The sequence below is a fragment of the Micropterus dolomieu genome, linkage group LG11, assembly GCF_021292245.1.
Source record: "Micropterus dolomieu isolate WLL.071019.BEF.003 ecotype Adirondacks linkage group LG11, ASM2129224v1, whole genome shotgun sequence".
Lineage (NCBI taxonomy): Eukaryota > Metazoa > Chordata > Actinopteri > Centrarchiformes > Centrarchidae > Micropterus > Micropterus dolomieu.
Genome location: NC_060160.1, coordinates 16,083,064 through 16,100,152, shown reverse-complemented (window position 1 = coordinate 16,100,152; position 17,089 = coordinate 16,083,064). Strand labels below are relative to the sequence as shown.

The 17,089-nt window shown below is 40.8% G+C and overlaps 1 protein-coding gene across 4 annotated transcripts in view; it reads right to left on the bottom strand.

Moving 5' to 3' along the window:
• eml1 (EMAP like 1) overlaps positions 1 to 17,089 on the bottom strand; it is a 56,805-nt gene that overhangs the window by 16,846 nt on the left and 22,870 nt on the right. For all 4 annotated transcript variants that reach the window (XM_046062003.1, XM_046062000.1, XM_046062001.1 and 1 more), the window contains 4 exons: positions 7,498 to 7,680; positions 4,838 to 4,976; positions 2,239 to 2,367; positions 1,991 to 2,019 (listed from right to left, as the gene is read on the bottom strand). In XM_046062003.1, coding sequence (XP_045917959.1) covers positions 1,991 to 2,019; positions 2,239 to 2,367; positions 4,838 to 4,976; positions 7,498 to 7,680 — 480 coding nt within the window. The remainder of the gene's footprint in view (positions 1 to 1,990; positions 2,020 to 2,238; positions 2,368 to 4,837; positions 4,977 to 7,497; positions 7,681 to 17,089) is intronic.

Genomic DNA, 17,089 nt, shown 5'->3' with positions numbered 1-17,089 from the left:
ATTAATAATTAACCCTGTGGCGCACTTTCTCCTTAGTATCCTACATTAGGTAGCAGCAGTCTTAGAAATATTTAAGGATACTCATTGCATTAACATTTCTACCTTGTAATCTGAAGATTTCACAAACAAACAGTAGTATGTATTATATATTTGCTTTATTGGACCTCAAACTAAAATAAAAATACTTAAGGTAGTTGTTACATGATGTGGGTCGGTAAGCTGCACACCATTTGAACCTTTCTAAATGCATCTGCCTCTCCAAGAGTGTGTGGAGTCTGGTTTAGCTAAGATACAGCCTAAACTGAAAAAAACTGGAGCCAAGTGTGTAAACCATTACATCAAATCAATAGCATGCTGGAGATGGAATTTCAGATCAATGTGTCTCCTGCTTTTTATTTAAAGAATAAATTGTGTGCGCGATGGTTCACTTGTCTTGTGTCCTCTGGAAATACCATACATTTTAATGGGTGGCTTGTCCTGTGCTTCTTTAGCTCTTAATTCTTTAAATTAGGTCTTCTAGGTTACAAACATCACATAAAAGATTTTTGCTGTAAAGGGAAATTCTAGTGTTTTCAACCTTATTGTCTTATTGTTCTTATTGCCATAGTAACTACAGGTAAAGCTAACTTTGCACTTACCACCTCTGTCACAGAGATTCTGAAAGTATGGACTCCAAACAGACAATGGGCGTAAAGTTTCGCAAGGCTTTTTCAAATACATTTCAGTTTCAAACATTTGTTAGGCTACTTTGGTTAGCTGCAAATTTGCCATCATAGATCCCTGTACAGCTAATCCATGAGTCAATGTTATGTGTTTCAGTTGGAGTCAGAGACAAGTGTTTTGGAAAGCATTATGTTGGTTTCACACAAAGTCAACGCAAAGATGTGGAGGGATGCGATTTCCTGGCAGGTGGCGCACTGGATGTGATGGAGGCGATGCGAAGCGCTCAACCGTGCAAAAAAAATCTCCATATTTTTAACTGAATCGTCAAATTCACATGCTGCAGTGTCGCGATTGCCTATCTGAGTTGAGACTGTCCAGACGTGTTGTGTGTGGAGGACAGGGACACCAGGCAGGAGGAGCTCAGAGTTAATTGCTTTTGTTAACTTAATTATTTACTGTATTTTTTGGGATTAAAACACTGATTTATGTTCACTTACGCTTCTGAGCAGCGAGCTACCGTGTTTCTGGCCCCATTGTTGTTGTTATAGCTCCCTGAGCTCTGTGGGACAACTTCATATCCGTTTGATCCATTTATTGCAACTAAATCACAGGAAAATGTTTATTTTGGGTTCATGCAACTGTACTAGTACAGTACAACTCGTGCCAGTAGTCCAGTGATCAAACTCAAGCGGAAATAAACGGAATGGGAATTTTACATTTGCGTTGTGTGTGAAACCGGCATTAGAAGGCTTGGCACAATATACTGTACTCCACGTCTCTCAGTGTCTACACATTTGTGCAAAGTTTTCATGACCCATAGTCGGGATGGCCACACTAGAGCAAGTATGAAAAATATCTGGAAATTGGCCATTAATTTAATTTAAATGAAAAAACAACAACATTGCACACAAATAAAATTCAATTTAAACTTCAGAGAGAGCTTATTAAAAAGAAATGATGAATGAAAGTGTGGATGTGAAGATGTAGTAATAGATGAAGTTGAATGGTCACTTGTGAAGGAATGAATCATGGAAGCGATGAATGATTGACACTGATCATGTTTAAGACACAAAACCACATAGAGAAGCCCTCAGTGGTCCTCTGTGTACAGAAAACAGTTCAAAGCACTGACTCATATTATTATTATATTATGTCTTGTTTTGGGAATATACAAAAGATAAATTATTCTTTTTTTGTTAGTATTTATTAACTGACACAGGGAGCCACTGAGCATCTGGCATGTAATGGCTCTCAGTGGGTTGTATCATAGAATGAAACTATCATAGCTGTCAGGCTACAGAGCCATAAAAGAGCCTCTAGGTCTTACCTGCATTGAACACTGGATCCCTCTGTTTGCTGCAAAGTAAATGAGTAAACAGACAGCTGTCATTCAGAATCCTGTTTCCAGATAAACCATTGTATGTTTTGATTTGAAAGTGCTTTACAAGGAGATCAGTGGGTTTTCTGCTGGAAAACAGCCTCCTATCTTGTGTTGACAGAAAGCATCATTGACCATGAAGATGAACGTGAGAGCCACTAACTGGGAAAGCTAATTTGACGTGATGCCCATGTTACCTGTCACTCTTTTTGCCACTGGAATTGCTGCCGGTGGATCCGGCGCGGGTTCGGTTGCCCTTGGAGTCGCCCGAATCTTTCCTCGTAAGAGTTCCCACATGTTCGTTTGAGTTGGCTCTCCTCACAGTGCTGCGGTGAGAGGGAAGGTGGACAGAGGCAAAAAGAGACAGGGGGGAGGGGGAAGCACAAGAAATAGGTCAGAAAACTACCTGACTCTGCTTTTCTGAAAAAAAAAAGCCCTCTGGTAAAGTTTTTATCCAGAAAGTAAGTTTTGAAAGCATGTAAAAGGAAGATTCATTTTATGATTCAGCTCAGATCTGCCTCACATTTGAAAAAGAAGTGTGACTCTACAACAGTGTCAGAGAGAATTTGCACCAAAGTAAGAGAGAAATAAAGAAATGTGGATATTTGTTGTTTCCTCACACTTCCTTACACTCTCTCTTCCTCTACTCGGGTGATCACAACTACAATGTCAGTACAGACCTGGGCAAATCTGCATATTGGTGGTATAGACAGCCTGCTTATTCACAACAATGAAAAGGCTCTATCAGCAATCCAATGGCCAGTAGGCCCAGTCACCTAATCCACCCTAGGGGAGAAAAGTCTATTCAAATCCTAAAACTGGCCGGTGGCCGTTATCCCTTCTGGAGAGCCTGTGTGTGTTTGTTCAGTATAGAGCAGATTAGAATAGATAGGAGAGAGAGAGAGAGAGAGAGACAGAGAGAGAGAGAGAGAGAGAGAGAGAGAGAGAGAGAGAGAGAGAGAGAGAGAGAGAGAGAGAGAGAGACAGAGAGAGAGAGACAGAGAGAGACAGAGAGAGAGAGAGAGAGAGAGAGAGAGAGAAACTGTTGTTTGCTATGTTATCCCACGAGGAATCATAGTAATTGGGCCACAGGGCATTGGGGATGGCTGTTGTGTGTATGCCAGCACTGATGGGATTGTGACCAATATGCAGTGTAGATTCATCTCAGACACAGACAGTAAACAACACAACAGTCACTGACAATGTAAATAAAAAACAGTGAATATTAGCAATGAGACAAATGGTGAAAAGAAAATGTAATGTTGACTGATTTAATAACGGAAAATACTGGTTAGCATGCATCGACGCTGTGATGAGGCGGAGATGTTATATTGTGACCAGTATATTGTAATTTGGCGATCCTCTCACCTGAGGGGCAGGTAGAGGATTCTGGTAGCGTGAGACAGAGAAGACAAACTGGACAGATTGGCAGGACATCACATTGTTGGTGGACGGGACATAAACAGGATATACAACATCATAGTTGGAAAGGACAGAAAGAGGACATGCAAGACAGGAAAGATGAGAAAGACGGTGATCGGTCAATCAAGTTAAATCTCAATAAATCAAGTCAAAGTCCGTCTTGCCAGCTCACAGATACTTATCTAAAATTAGGAGATTTTTATGAAGAGAGTTGTGGAATTCGCTGAAAAGCTGCAACTGCTGCAATTTAATATCAAGAAGATGTCGCTAACATTTTGAATTTTATGTGTACGTAAATGCACCAAAGCATTTCAACCTCCACGTTGGAAAGATTAAAGAAAATATAATTGAGCAGAGATTCAGAGATCTTTATTTCTGAGGGGGTTGCATTAGTGGAGACTTGGGGTCATGACTTTGGTATTTCTAAAATTCTGGCTACAACAACGAATCCAAGCAAAAAACTAGTCTGATAAAGTGTAAGTTATCTAAAAGTCACATTGCTTTCGAGTACAAGTTCAAGTTCAAGGAATCAAAAAGTACAAAGAGTCAGTTAAGCTTGAAGCACAACCAAACTCCATGAGCAACAAGGAAATACACAAGACCAAATCACATTTCCTGCATCGATGCTGCTTGGGGTTTTGGGTTTGTTCCTATCAAGCGTCCTCATGCTGGTTCAATCTGCAGAGCCATTTCTTTACTGTCCTCTCCAGTAAACCTCAAGGTGAGACTCAGTGAGCATTAAAAGTATCAACTCTCAGTATTGGAAAACACCCCCCGAGCAGAAATAAACACATGGAAAATGAAGGAAAAAACACCACCGGGGAATTCACAGCTACTTGGACTGAAGCTGGTCTCTGCTGTCTGCTGAGCTTCATCTGATTATTATAATGTCAACCAGAGATGGGAAAAGGCTATTGTGCCCAAGACAGACAAGATTGATAACCTGTGCTCCACATGCATAGTATAAACCCACACACACACACACCAGAGAAGCAGAGACAGTGATGACAAAACTGTTCATCAGCCTTGTCAAATGTCAGTGGCTTTGGCTGATAAAAAGACAGAAATGTGACGATTTATGGCTCAAATGATCTGACGTGGCACAGATGGACAGGACAGAAAATGTGTCTCGAGACATATAAAATGTCTGCAACGAATGATGTGATACATGCAAGTTGTCATAATCTGGCCTTCACGCAGCTTATATCTGGATCTAACACGTTTACAATAGTGTTAACAAGGCACGAAGGTTCAGTAAAGCAACGCTACAAAATCTTCCCTACAAATGTGAGTGCACTCCTTAAAATATTATAGAATAATACAGTATATTGCACAATTATTTAAGTGGAAAAGGATTATGTTTCTTTTCCTCACCTCTTGGTGGCTGGTGTGCTGGCGTCCTTCCTGGATCCAGATCCAGATGGGGAGGGCAGAGTCCCGCTGCCTTTCTTTGGTAGGATGGTCCCGTTGTTTACTGTGGGCCGCAACGGCAGGGTGGCAATCATTGGCCTGGCTGGGAGAAAAAAAGACAACAGCAGGGCTTGTTCAGAAAAAAAAGACAAGACTAGTATCAACTGATGCGGCATCATTAAAGTAACATGTGAGATTGAGCAATTACTGAACACTGGTCAGAAAAATGGCATTACCTGCTGTGTAATATTATCTTGATAATTTGTGGAAAGAGGTTATAATCTGTATAAAACTGTAGGGTAGGTGTAGTGGAAAGCCTTCCAGCATGCACAGGGGTAACAGGTTTATGGAATAAGAGGAGCTTTCTCTTTGTTTGTTGTTGGTTAATACAATAACAATAGTAATAAAAACTTAAATTGAACCGTAACACTTTTATTTTTTCATACACCTCATAAAATACTCCCTCGGCATCATGAGCTGATATGAGGGTTCAAAGAGATTTTATTGCACAGTATAATATATCATAAGGATAAAAGGCAGCACGAGCCTATTCCAGAAAAATCACAAATGTAATCAAAATATGAATAAGCCAAACTTAATGTATTTTTTTCTCATTTTTATTTATTCCGTATCAATCACTGTTCCATACACATGAAATGTACAAATTACTTGCAGCAGGTGGTTTGACAAAATTAAAGGGGCACGGGCACACACACACACACACACACACACACACACACACACACACACACACACACAGCCCAGAATAACAAATCCAAGCTGCAGCTTTATCTGCAGTGATGAATATTTAATAGACCCTGTTCATCTAGCAGACACACACACACACACACATGCATGGTCAGGCCTGCACACACATACTGCTCTGTTATCTTTCATGTAGTAATTATGCAGAAGGGGACAAACTGAGGTTATAATTTTGTTAGCATGTTAAAGAAGATGAATGTGTTTCTGTGTGTCCACGGCCATCCACATGCTGTCTGCGTGTTAAGCTTTCTAAAGCAGATCACTGTGCTTCAGCATAGGGGAGCAGGCTGCCAGCTCCCTGCAGCTAAAAGTGGAGAACAATAACGGAGAGCAGCTCTGAGTCATCCTCCAGCGCCCAAATCAAACTGAAACTTTATCCGTCCACAGTCACTCCGGAGACTGAAGCTGAATCCTAACCTGTTTCACCACTCAAATGCACATTTGAGGATATAAAAAAAACAACATAAAGTGCAGCTGATTTCACATGCAGACTTCATCAGTCTCTTGGGTGGAGATGCTATTTAAGAGACAGTTTGTGTCAAACACATCTCAGCGGAGAATCGACACATGCAGTTTTGTTAATTAATAAAAGCACGACAAAAACAGAAACTAGTATCATCGATCATGAATAAATGTTTTCATAGAAAAGCATTCAGCTCTTTGAATAATACAAGGTGAAGGCTTTCACAGAAAAAGAGTCTGCAAGTATAAAAGCATAAGTGAGTTAATGGTTTGAAAGGAATTTGCTGTTGATGTGATGTTCAGTGTTTTCTTATTCTCTCACTCTGTCTGTTCAATATAAAACTATAGCCAGCAGCCTTTTGCAACCTGGACCTTATTTCCTATGTTTTTGTGTCTTTGTGACTAATTGTGACATTTTTTGAAAGTGGTCCAGTATTGTGCGAGCATGCTGCAGTTGGCAGCAGCAAGACAAGGCTGCAACGTAATCCTTGCGGGCAATTAAGCCCAGTCAAAGTACATCCAAAGTGTTTTTGTAACTGATGGGCTCATATTGTTATTATAAGTGTCTGACAACATTATGGAAAGGATCCCCATAGACTTTTTTATAAAGAGTTTGATCATTTTTGTTTAACCAGAAACAGTCTATATCGCTCTCTTCAAAGCCACCAGCCTCCCTTGAGTAAAACAGTAATTTTACCCCTTCTTTGGTGTTTTTAATAGTTTAAAACACATTGAAGTCAAACAATAATATAAACAAAAAACAACAACAAAGACACACTAGCACAAACAAACGTACCTAAAAATGTGGTCCCAATTAGTCACACAGACACAAAAACTTGGGAAAATGTTCAGGTTGAAAAAGAAATTACCCTTTAACAATGAATTTAACTATTTCTATCTTCAGACTCAGATGACATGTCCATTGACCTCAGGCAGTGCAGTACTGAAAGTAACTGTGTGTGTCCTAGTGAAATACTATACTAAACACATAACACTAGCAGGCAGTGACTGAAATGTGCTTTTTGTAAACACAACACCAGGCCTGGTTAGTGCAGACAGACTTCACAGTCAGCCTACCTGGCTTCCCAACATTGCTGTCTGCTGAGGGAGACTTTCTCATCAAAGAAGGGTCTATACAAATAACGCACGACACGTTTAATGACACAAGAGGGGAAGGATGGACAGGAGGGAGAGAAAGAGGAGATTGACAACTAGTCAGAGGAAGGACATAAGCAAGATTTGAAGGAGACATTGTTAGGAAAGAGAACCAAGTGTAAAAGGAGAAAAGGAATACCTTCAACAAAGTGCGTGTAAGCCAGAATGCGTGTGTGAAACATCCCAGAAGAAGTAACTGACAAAGCCGATGCCAAGAAAACATGCTTATGTATGTTAGTTACCTTTGGTGGGTCCTCTGCGTGACCCCATGGCCTGCTGCTCTTCAGACGCGTTGAGTCGGCGCACCACGTCAGCTAGAGCAGATTTTAGCAGCTGAATCTCATCTTCTTGCATCTGGACCCTCTGCTCCAGGGAGGCGATGCGGTCGGTCACCTCCATACTGCTGGCTGCTGACGCACTGTCATCTGAGGAAATACAGAGATGTGGAAAATGTCACAATGCTGATATATTAGGCATAGAGTGGCTTTTTAAATAAAGCAAATATACCCTGAACAAAATTATAAACGCAACACTTCAGTCAGTGCTGCAGGGTGAGTTGCTAATAGAACATATTCTCTTTGAAGGAAAAGTTCAACATTTTGGGAAAAATGCTTATTTACACATGTTTGTGTGAAAAGCTCCAGCCACACTGGGTTTTATACGAATTAAACAAACAAGATATAACATGTTAACTAGTGAGCTTTAGAGGTGACTATAAGCAAATTTAGTTACTTTCAGGCGGGGCAAGATAGGTGTTTCCTACTGTTTCCAGTCTTTATGCTAAGCTAAGCTAACCATCTCCTAGCTGTAGCTATAGAATCATATTTACCTTACAGAGTGGTATCAATCTTGTAACTCTCAGCGAGAAAGCAAATAAGCATCCCAAAATGTCAAACTATTGCTTTAACATATTCCGTTGCCCCAGGATTTAAGTCTGACCGATACATTGAGAGGTGAGTAATGTCTGATATCAGCTTATCACACATATCATCTGGGCGTATAATAGTACAGGAGATTTATAGTCAGCAATTTTATGTATTTTCAAGTTTAAAAGTTTTGGAGTGTATGAGTATTAATTTAGAGTTATTATTCAATTTGTCTTTTTCAAGGCTCACCAATATAGGGATCCTAGCCAAAAAATGCAGTGTTTGTGTTAAATGTAATATAGGGAGGTATATAACTTTTACCCATCCTGACTTTTAATTCATGCAGATAGACAAAAAGGGATAAAAAAGAAAAGGCACAAACAGTAAATTCCTTTCAAACCATTAACTCACTTATGCTTTTATACTTGCATACTCTTTTTCTGTGAAAGCCTTCACCTTGTATTATTCAAAGAGCTGAATGCTTTTCTATGAAAACATTTATTCATGATCCTGATCCTTTAAATGTCTGTCTGCCAGTCCTTTGAGTTTAAGCTAACTTAACACATTATTATCAGCTCTCCACCTGATACCCCAATAGAGGCCAAGCACTGGCCACCAGGGCCCAGTTCATTAATGATAACACACGCACATACGGGGTCTCCTCCATTAAAACTTTGATGTCACAGTGGCTTGATGAAATATTAATGTAAATCACTGCTGTGTTTTCCCTGTAGACTCACAATAACATTCTGATGCATTATGCATTAGAGAGCAGGCATCTGGTGATTAGGCAGATCTGCAGTCTGTGTTCCTTCTGAGAATCTGAGCTGAATCCCGACTGCCTGGAAACACTATGGAAATATGAGGAGCTCTTGACTTCTGTAAATAACATCCTCAAACAATCAAGTACAACCGTTTAAACACATTGAAATGTGTGATATGTGTCTGAATTCAGATGATCTGGTGAAAGCAAAGTGGTGTGATGAGCCTCCGAGTCTCTTAGATAAACAAAAACTGCTAAGGGGATTCAGGACAACCTCTGACCAGAGCCTCTCCCCAAACATTTGCTTGTAGCTAAAAAGATCCTTTCAGCGTACGGTATCTTTAATTCCAAGAAAAGTTCAATCATTGCTGCAATAAGACATATTATATATGTCTGTGACACAAGAGATAACTTGTTAACAAATGTGATTTTACAATTGAGCAGCAAAGGTGTTTTAACTATCATAATATCGAGCTGATGTTTGTCACTAGTCTTACTCAACAAATGATTAATATACAGTAGATTAGTTACGGTTGGCAATATATATATTTTTTTATCAATTAATAGTAACTATTTCAAGTAATTGTTATTGTAATTTTTTTAATTGTGTATATTAAGGTAAAAAAACAACAACCTGCAGTCCGACTTTTCAAGCAGACACATATACATGTATAAATAATTATTAAAATAACATGATACTTGAGTCTTAATCCACACTTAATTAGATACATGTATTTATGCATCACAGCAACTATTCAGAAGTACATAATCCTATAAGGTCCAATGAAGTCATTTTAATTTAATTGGCAGAACATGCAGGAAAAGCAATTTCACAGATTTGTTTATGAGTGGACAAATTTCATTAGTGAGCTGGCTATGAATGGTTTCAGTCGGGGGAGACCTTCAATATGACAGGATGGTAAATTGGTGCATTAGGCAGATGTGACACTTGACGATTGTAGCAGAAAATGGAAATCAACCAATTATTGTTCACACAGAAACAAACCAGCTATAGGTATGTATACACATACAGAAGTGTCCTCCAGTGCCCCTTTTTATTTGTCTGGAATCCATTTAGTCACTGTCACAGCCATTACTGGTGTTTTGTGATTAATACACCCATAGATTTCACTGAAACACTGCTTCACATTGATAATGCACCAGCCCACCCAGTGAGATACTATGATGAAAACGCCCCATCTGAAGAAATGGAGTCAGATGAAAACTGCAGGTGCACAATCTAATACATTACACTCCCAGCAGTGAAGTAAAATGAGAAATATGTCTGCTTTAGTTTATACACTCAAACACAGACTTGCAGACAGATTTCCCCTCAAAGGAAATGCTTTCTTGTTTCATAACGTGCAACGACAATCTTACTTCTTCCTCTGAACACACACTGACAAAGCCTCTTCCAGAGATAAAACTGGATCTTAATAACTTTCTGCTCACCTGAGACACTTTCTTTGAAGCAGCCCTCCATATTCACATGTGGGTCACAGAGGGAAAATCCAGAGATAAAGCTCCTATTATCTGTTCAGCATCTGCTGTGGGTCTGCTCCCAACACTGACACAATGACAGCATGATACCATCAGTCGTTGAAGTACAATGACTGGCTGTCACGGCCGTGATTTCCCGGCTCTGCTCCAACATCCTCCGTCTGTCACTCCGCTCCACTTGTGAAAACCTCTGGGGCAAGTTAACGCCCAATAACACGTTCGTAGACGGGACGAAAATTTGGAAAGGTCAGTGGAGTTTAGGTTTGGTGTTTGTTTTCATACAGAAGAATGTGTGTTGATGGTGCAACACTGATGTGACTGTGGCACAGTCGGTGTGGTTTCGGCTAAATTTCCCCTGGATGTGACAGCAACCTCTGGGGCTCAGGTCACGTGATCTCTAGCCAGACAGTCAGAATTAGTAAAATGTCAATCTTCATTTAACAACAAATCCATCAACACATACACCCCTGGATACTCATGTCTCTCTTTCATCTCCACATAAGCAGATCATTACACCCCACCAATCTCCCCTTGCTCCAGTGTATTATTCACACCTGTCAGCTGGCTGCTTCAATTACTTCATTTCTGTCAGTCTTTTTCAGCTTCTCTCTGACGGTCTTCTTTCTGTCCCCGTTTCATTATCTGGTCAATATGTGGCTGGGTCACAAATCCGAGACGGATCTCTGAGCCTATCTATCTGCTCGCTCTAATGCATCGTGACACGCTGCTCCCTATTACCTTCCTCTGCGAGGCAATGTCATTCTGGCAGGACCACCTGTCTGTTTAAGTGCTTGTCCATCACTTCAGCCACGGGAACTTAGTAGGGGGCGAATAGAAAACAGGCACTCTCCTCCGTTCATTTTTCCTGCTCTAAAATAACCACAATCGCTCCGACTCTCATCTCCACCTTAATTCTAAGTCATTCACTGTACTCAATATCAAACCATTTCCCCCCCTCTGCACTCTCACCAAACACAAAGATCAATAAACTGAAGGAGTAAAAACCCAACTGAAATAGTCCTGGGTAAATTCTTCTGATGAACATGGACAGAGCCCTCTGAGCTGTCTGGCTTTCTAGGTGACTCACTCCTTCATTGGGACATTTAAAGACTTCCACTTCCATATAGCTACTAAATAAACACACATGTGAGGATGTGAATATAAATACACATTCAAGGAATAAAAGAAAATGACGTTAAGGAAGTTCCCTCTGAGGAAATGTCATGATTCCAGCTGTCTGACCATGTGTTTGAGCGCTCCTGCACACTTACCTACTGACAATGATTGATAGCTAGATTCTTTTCACTCAGCTCTGTGCAGAGAAGCCAAACAATAAAGCTAAACTGGCTTGATGGAAAGTTCAGCGGCCAGGTTAAGCCATGCCACAATGGGGGTTTTTGAAAAACCACAACCAGTGTTTGCAGAAGACCAACCGATCAAAGAAACAAGAGGCTGCAGGAAATGGCCTGTCACAACATTGTGGCAACGATTCCTGTTTTTCAGAGACAGAAAGGGAGCACTGATACCACGCTACTCGCACATCTATCTACTTGCTGGATGCAGATAGCAAACATCGTTTGGCCAGCTGGTTTTAATTTCATAACATGAATGCACACGGCCAGGTGGTGTGCTGCTGCAGCGCTAGTTCAGCTGCTGCACATTATGCCGTCAGGAAAGCCATTTCTCCCTAGACCAATGAGTCACACTTATTAAACAACCTGACTTCAGTCTGCTGCTAGCTTTACTAACGGAAGTTTGGACCTAATTATAATCAAGAGGCATACAGAATTTAATTTCATGCCAAAAGGAGGTAGTGATTTAGAGATAGGCAGGGAGAAATGTAAAGGGACAAGATGGATATAGAATTGAATGAGACTGAAACAAGGTGGTCAGTGAATAGCCTTGATAATAAAAAAAGACTAAGAGTCTACAGAAATGCCAGCAGTTCTGGGAGGATGTTTAGCAGGGGTGTGACAAGATAAAACATGCTGATATTTCTCATCAGGGAAAAACCTGTCTCACGAGACTCACGCATTTGACACTTTTCACACGCTGTCACACCACACATTAATTTTCTCACACAGTGAAAAACAAATGTATAACTGATAACGTCGACTCGCTTCACGAATCATCTCTCAAACCTCTGACGTTGACAGTTTTTGACTGAATGGTCGTTTTGCAATGTAAACATCTAAAAAATGAAGTGCAACCTTGCTCTGGGACTGTGAACTGCACTTTATCGGAGGTGCTGAAGTTAACATGTGAGTGGATTTGTGGTGAGGTTTCTGCCTGATTAGATGCGTTCTCTGTTAGGTCTGTTTCCACCTCCTTTACTCATCCTTAGATAGAACCACAAGAATAAATGATAACGTTAGTCTCCCAACATTACAAATTTCTTTCTCAACATGTCAGAGAACACAGATATGTGGGAGAGATGTTTTACTATGTATATACACACACACACACACACACATTATATATATATATATATATAATAATAATAATAATCCTTATTTGTAGAGCACTTTTCAAAAACAAGTTACAAAGTGCTTTAACAAGTGTAAAGAATAACACACACAAAAAAAAAAAGATAAGAGCATGAAAAATTAATATAAAATTAGTAAAATACAATAAAATAAAAGGGATAAAATAAAGTAAAATAAGATCGGGAAAAGCTCTCCTATAAAAGTATGTTTTAAGAAGGGACTTAAAAGAGTTCACTGACTCAGCCGACCTGATTTCCTCGGGTAGGCTGTTCCAGAGCCTCGGGGCCCTGACAGGAAACGCTCTGTCCCCTTTAGTTTTCAGTCGAGACTCTGGAACAGACAACAGACCTCTGCCCGAGGATCTCAAGGTACGTGCTGGTGCGTATGGGACTAAAAGGTCAGAAATATAACAAGGCGAGAGGCCATAAAGAGCTTTAAAAGTGATCAATAGAATTTTAAATTCAATTCTAAAACATACTGGGAGCCAGTGTAATGAAGCTAAAAAAAAGAGTAATGTGGTCATATTTCTTTGTTCTGGTTAAAAGCCTGGCAGCTGAGTTCTGGACAGTCTGGAGTCGATCAATAGATTTTTGGGTTAAACAGGTGAAAAGGCTGTTGCAATAATCCAGGCGTGATATATATATGTATACATATTTTACAGACTACAAGACATAGAAAAATGTCATGCTTGAAATTGCAGCATTAAGAAAATTGCTGTCTGCCCCAGCTATGACTGAAATAATCCATCAGATATGTCAGCAGAATGAAAAATTACAAAACCAACTGAGTTAGAGATTTGAGGAAGAAAAGAGAACGAGAGAAATGGAAGAGAAAGACAGAGTTACTTAAAGTGTCATCAGTCTCGCGTGTCACCTGCAGCGAGCAGCGCATGACCTGACAGAGGTGTATTAGCTAATCAACTGGCCAGATTAGGGAGACAGACACTTGGTTCACAGGCTGCCTCTGATGGCTCCTGCTGGACCGGAGCTTAGGGGATATAAATAGACAGAGGTGGTTTAGAGAAGGGGAAGCCCTCACACATTACCTGAGTGCAGGGAGAGCTGGCTTTCATGTTAAAATAGAAGCAGTGAAAAATCACACAAAGAGTGACAGAGGGATAAAAGATGGGAGATGTGTGTGTGTGTGTGTGTAGGTCATAAAGAGTGTGTCTGTGCCGAAGAGGAGCATGAAGAGAGGCCAAACGACTCCCACGAGAGATCCCACTGTCCTTGTTTGAACACTTTAAATGCTTCCTTCCTCCCACCAGCTACATCCTTCCTGGGGTCAAACTCGGGTTAAATGGGATGCCACAGCTCTCCCACCTTGCTGCTCTCACCATCACACACACTAAGTACTGACACTTACAGTCAGCCCATCGTGTGTGTAAAACCACTGATACACAAGCCTGGTATGACTGAGTGCAAGAACAGATGATGCAACAAACACCGTCAGCATCTCTGTCTGCCTGTAAGGAGCAGCTATGTGACTGTGCACAAATTATTAGGGTGAAGGGGAGGACCAAAAAAGGGAGGGCTTATGTTTTTCTTTTTGCTGAGAGGAGCGTATGTCTGACATCTTTGAAAGAGCATAGAAAGGTGTTTTTAAAAACTCAAAATTATATAACATTATATATATATATATAAAAAATATATATAACATTCTCTTTCTGGAAAGAGATTTACTTTTTCCCATCAAACCACATGTAACCTGTTTAAAAAGGTGTTTCCGCTGCATTATAACAAGAAGCATAAAGTTGAATGAAAGTTGGCCTGGTCAAATTCAGATTGTTGTTCTTTGCCAAACAGTGAGGAACCCAAAAGTCACAAAGAGAGAGATAAAGGGATAAAATAAAATAGAGGCAGAATAACTCCTTCCTCACTCTAACACATACACCAATATCCCAACACCCTGCTTTGACAAAACGTGCACACACTCCTACACACATTCTTCTCTGTCAAATAGGAAGTGTTCACGCTGTGGCAGAGGGATTATGCTGGATATGTGGAGCAGATCTTGCTCAATACTAGTGATCCCTAAACTCAGGGGGTTTGAGCTTAGCAGCAGGCTTAACTTTATATTCTGTCTCGTTCTCCACCTCTAACCTCTTTTACCTCTCTCTCTATTTGTCTGTCTGTCTCGCTGTCTCATGAAACTGTAGTGGGAATGATCTTTTTTTTTTTAAACGGGGCTAGAAATGAATTGACTGAGGGAGGAAAAAGAGAGACTAAAGGATTACACTTAATGACAACTTGGCAGTCAAGTTTCTTTTATTGTCTAATATTTGTGCTGTGTTTCTCTCTTCTAGGTTGCTCTCTAGAATTACAGATTAGGTTTAGTGGTAGACTCTTTACAAGGATAGATTTCAGTGTGTGCGGTATTTGGGGCATCAAACCAGAAAGCACCCATGTAGTGATGTTCAATGTCCAACAAGTCCTCCAACCTAAACAACAACATAGGTAGTTCATCCATGCTTTCCAAGTGTTTCCTAAAGCACCCTTCCCGGTGGTGTTTGTCCATGCCTCCCAAAACGACACATATGAGCGTCAACAAATGTTACGACTTACGTCACATGACATTGAACACGTGGTTAATGGTGTGAAACAGGTGGGTTACTACTTGGTTAGGTTTAGGAAAAAATTGTTGTTTGGGTTAAAGTAAGTAAATTACGCAAGCTGTGTGACGGAATTTAGTAACGCCAATAAAGTTAAAACTCAAAATAACTCAACATTTACTTGGTTTCACATAGGGCTCAAATGGCGTTCTCCTGAGTGAAAGTCCAGGTTTTGTCTCGCAATGTCCATAAAAATGATACTGACTTTTTCTGGATTCACATTACCTTCGCATGCCTGAGGGAATCACAGAAAACGATGCAGCAGCAACAGCTAGACACAGTTTGTACTTTAATCTCTCTGCCTGCATGCAGAAAAGTTCAAAGCCTTTAATGGCCTTTAAATAAATCTTCAGTTCTCAGACAGGTGCACACTGGCAGAGAGGGCTGAAGGATAATAATAATAATAATAATAACTTATATTTAAATAGCGCCTTTAATGAGACCCAAGAACACTTTACACATAATTGCAATTAAAAGGTCATTCAGGGTTGAATGCCTTTGTGAAGAGGTGGGTTTTTAGGAGTTTTTTGAAGGTGTCCAGAGAGGGAGCATTTCGGATCTCTGTGGGGATGGAGTTCCAGAGGGTGGGGGCTGCAACGCTGAAGGCTCTGTCCCCAAAAGTCCGCAGTCTGGTGTGGGGGACAGAGAGCAGGCCCTTGTCGGTGGACCGCAGGTTCCGTGAGGGGGAGTAGGGGTGGAGAAGGTCCAGTAGGTACTGGGGGGCAGTGGCATGGAGAGATTTATAGGTGAGGAGTAGGATTTTGTAGGTGATGCGGAATTTGACCGGGAGCCAGTGAAGCTGAGTGAGGATTGGGGTGATGTGCTGCCACGACCTAGTGTGTGTGAGAACCCTGGCAGCCGAGTTCTGGACATATTGTAGCCTGTCCAGGATCTTGCTGGGTACCCCATATAGGACACCATTACAGTAGTCCAGGCGGGAGGTGATGAAAGCATGGATGAGAGACTCTGCCACAGGGTCTGAGAGTGATGATCGAAGTCTGGAGATGTTTTTGAGGTGGCAGAAAGCAGATTTGGTAATAAGTTTGACATGTGACTGAAAGAAAAGGGTGGAGTCCAAGATGACACCAAGGTTGCGGACTTCTTGGGATGCAGAGATGGAGCAACCATCCACTTTGAGGAGTAGATCACCTACCCTCAGGAGCAGCGGGTTGGGAGCCTCTACCATTAGCTCCTTTTTGCTGTTTACTGTTCATCAAGACACTGGAGGTTTGGCCTTGACATGACATCTGTGTCTAAATTAAAATTTAACTAATAACAGACAAAGAAATAACAAACAGCCGAAGAAAGACAGCCTTCTTTTTTGGGGAAGGAACAGACCACATCAGCACTAAGTCATGCTTGGCAGCGGACTCCAGGCTCTGACACAAGCCTCTTTCTCAGTCTCAACCTTTCTCCACATAAAACAGGCCTTTGTTCCTCAGTAACAAACAACCAGGAAGGAACAGGAGGCGGGACACTTGTTCTATCCAACATGTGTGTGTGTGTGCGTGTGTGTGTGTGTGTATGTACTCGTGTTGTTCCAGTAACAGTGTTGTTATGGGAACAACAGATTTCCATGGTGTGGTCTCACAAACATACAGACAAATT